Source organism: Elephas maximus, chromosome 10 (genome assembly GCF_024166365.1).
Source record: "Elephas maximus indicus isolate mEleMax1 chromosome 10, mEleMax1 primary haplotype, whole genome shotgun sequence".
Lineage (NCBI taxonomy): Eukaryota > Metazoa > Chordata > Mammalia > Proboscidea > Elephantidae > Elephas > Elephas maximus.
This window is the reverse complement of record NC_064828.1, coordinates 27,399,692-27,401,858: the sequence shown is the minus strand read 5'-3', so window position 1 is coordinate 27,401,858 and position 2,167 is coordinate 27,399,692. Positions and strand designations below refer to the sequence as shown.

The following is a 2,167-nucleotide window of genomic DNA, read 5'->3' as shown; positions in this document are numbered from 1 at the left end:
AAGGCAAATTAAGTAATTTAGAATTTTACCACCTGCATCTTACTGTTACTAAAAAAGCTATTTTAATGAAAAAATGATTGGTGAACCCTGTTATGAACCAGGCACCAAGATAGACCCACTCATATTTATTGTCATTTTTAGTCCTCACAACAGCACTAAGAGGTGGGCACTTGTATGCTACAAATGGGAAAATTAGGGGTTCAATAATTAAAATGATTTGTCCAGATACACTTGGTTTGCCATTTAATGAGGTAAGTTTGAACTCAAACTATCAGTAAATTGCTCTCTCATTTACACTATTGGATGGTGAGTGAGTATTGTGGTGACGTGAGAAAGCTAATATATCTCATTTGTTTATTGTCAGGCAGTCATTTAAATCTAATGAATTCTAATTCGTTTAACTGATATCTCTTTAAATATTTATGACAGTAAGAAATACATGTCAATTCCTTATCAATTAACTGCAAACATTTAGTTAGAATAAGATGCAACTGATAAAAAAAATAGAACCTATGTTAAGGTAGAGAAGAAGATGACATGAGAGCTCGAAAGAGTGGTTTGTACAGTATGCAATGGCAAACTGAATGGAATAAAACTTGGTCAGATGAATGGATACCATGGGCGAACACAAATGGATAGAAAAAATAGTAAGCAGATTTACTTCAAAAAATAAAAGAAAGCTGAAGACAGAATAATTTGGTTTGACAGAACTTTTTCTAAGTTATAATTCGCATTTAATTCATGTAGCTAGAACTATGATTATTATTTAATAAAAGAAAATAAAACTAGCCTACCATCTCCTAATTCATTAGTCATTCAAATGACTATTCAAAAGTCATTATTCCAACCTCAGGTTCTCTACCTTCAAAAAACTCCCTTCAACTTCTTATGTCTCTTGTTTTTTCTTAGTAAGTCCACTCCTGTCCCACAGCTTCCACATGGCTGATTTGACATTTTTGTTCCGTAGTGTGTAGATGAGTGGATTCAGCATGGGGGTAACAACATTGTAGAGCACAGACACCAACTTGTCCACAGAGAAAGTGGAAAAAGGCCAAGCGTAGATGAAAACACAAGGTCCAAAAAAGAGTGTTACCACCATGAGATGGGAGGCACAGGTGGAGAGTGCCTTTTGTGTCCCCTCCTTGGATCGAATCTTGACCAGGATAGTGGTATAAGAAGAAATCAGAACCACAAAGGAGCTGGTAGAGATCAACCCACTGTTAGACACCATTAGTAATTCAATGACAAAGGTGTCTGCACAGGCAAGTTTGATGACAGGAGGAACATCACAAAAGAAGTTGTCCACCTGGTTTGGCCCACAAAAAGGCAGACGGTTAGTGAGAATTGTCTGAACAATGGAGTGCACAAATCCCCCAGTACAGGAAGCAGCTACCAAAAAACAGCATAACCTTCGACTCATGACGGTGGTATAGTGCAGGGGGCGACAAATCGCAACATAGCGATCATAGGCCATCACCGTGAGCAGGTACATTTCAGCTGCCCCTACAAAATGAAGGAAGAAGAGTTGCACAATGCATTGGTCATAGGTAATGAGCTTTTCATTTTCAAGGAAGTCAGCCAGAAGCTTAGGAGTAGTTACAGTTGAATAACAGAGATCCAGGAAAGAGAGATTGCCAAGAAGGAAATACATGGGTGATGAATTCAGGCAGTTATCAGAGACCACTGTGAGCATGATGAGGACATTGCCCACTCAAGTGGACACATAGAAGAAGAGAAATAATACGAAGAGCCCTGCCTCTATAGCTGGTGTCTGGGAGAAGCCTGCTGGGACAAATTCTCTCACAAATTCTGTCTGGTTTTCATCCATTTGACCTGGCTCCCCCTAAGGGAAAAAAAAAAAATCTGGAATTAGTAACATTAAAAAGGAAGGATATATTTCATGCCAAATTCAAGAATCTGCTCATAGCAAAAGAGATATATTTTCTCTAGGATGTATGCAGATTGATTACATAAGAGAAATTATTTCATCCTTAGCTGATATATATGCTGTCCAATGAGTTCCAGCCTTGACTCATTGATGAAGTGGGCTAAGATGCTTTGGAGCATGAAGTCACCTGGTCCTGGTCCTTCAACTTTGACTTGATTCATCCCTTTCTTTCATCAGTCAGTATTTTCTTTCTCTCTCCTTCATGTTTAGTCTCGAGGA

The 2,167-nt window shown here is 38.4% G+C and overlaps 1 protein-coding gene across 1 annotated transcript; it reads right to left on the bottom strand.

Annotated features, from left to right (window-relative positions):
* Window positions 1-886: 886 nt before the first annotated feature.
* On the bottom strand, window positions 887-1,828 carry LOC126084739 (olfactory receptor 4Q2-like). Its single transcript, XM_049899484.1, is given in 1 exon segment — window positions 887-1,828. A coding segment is annotated over 1 exon segment (942 nt).
* Window positions 1,829-2,167: the final 339 nt, after the last annotated feature.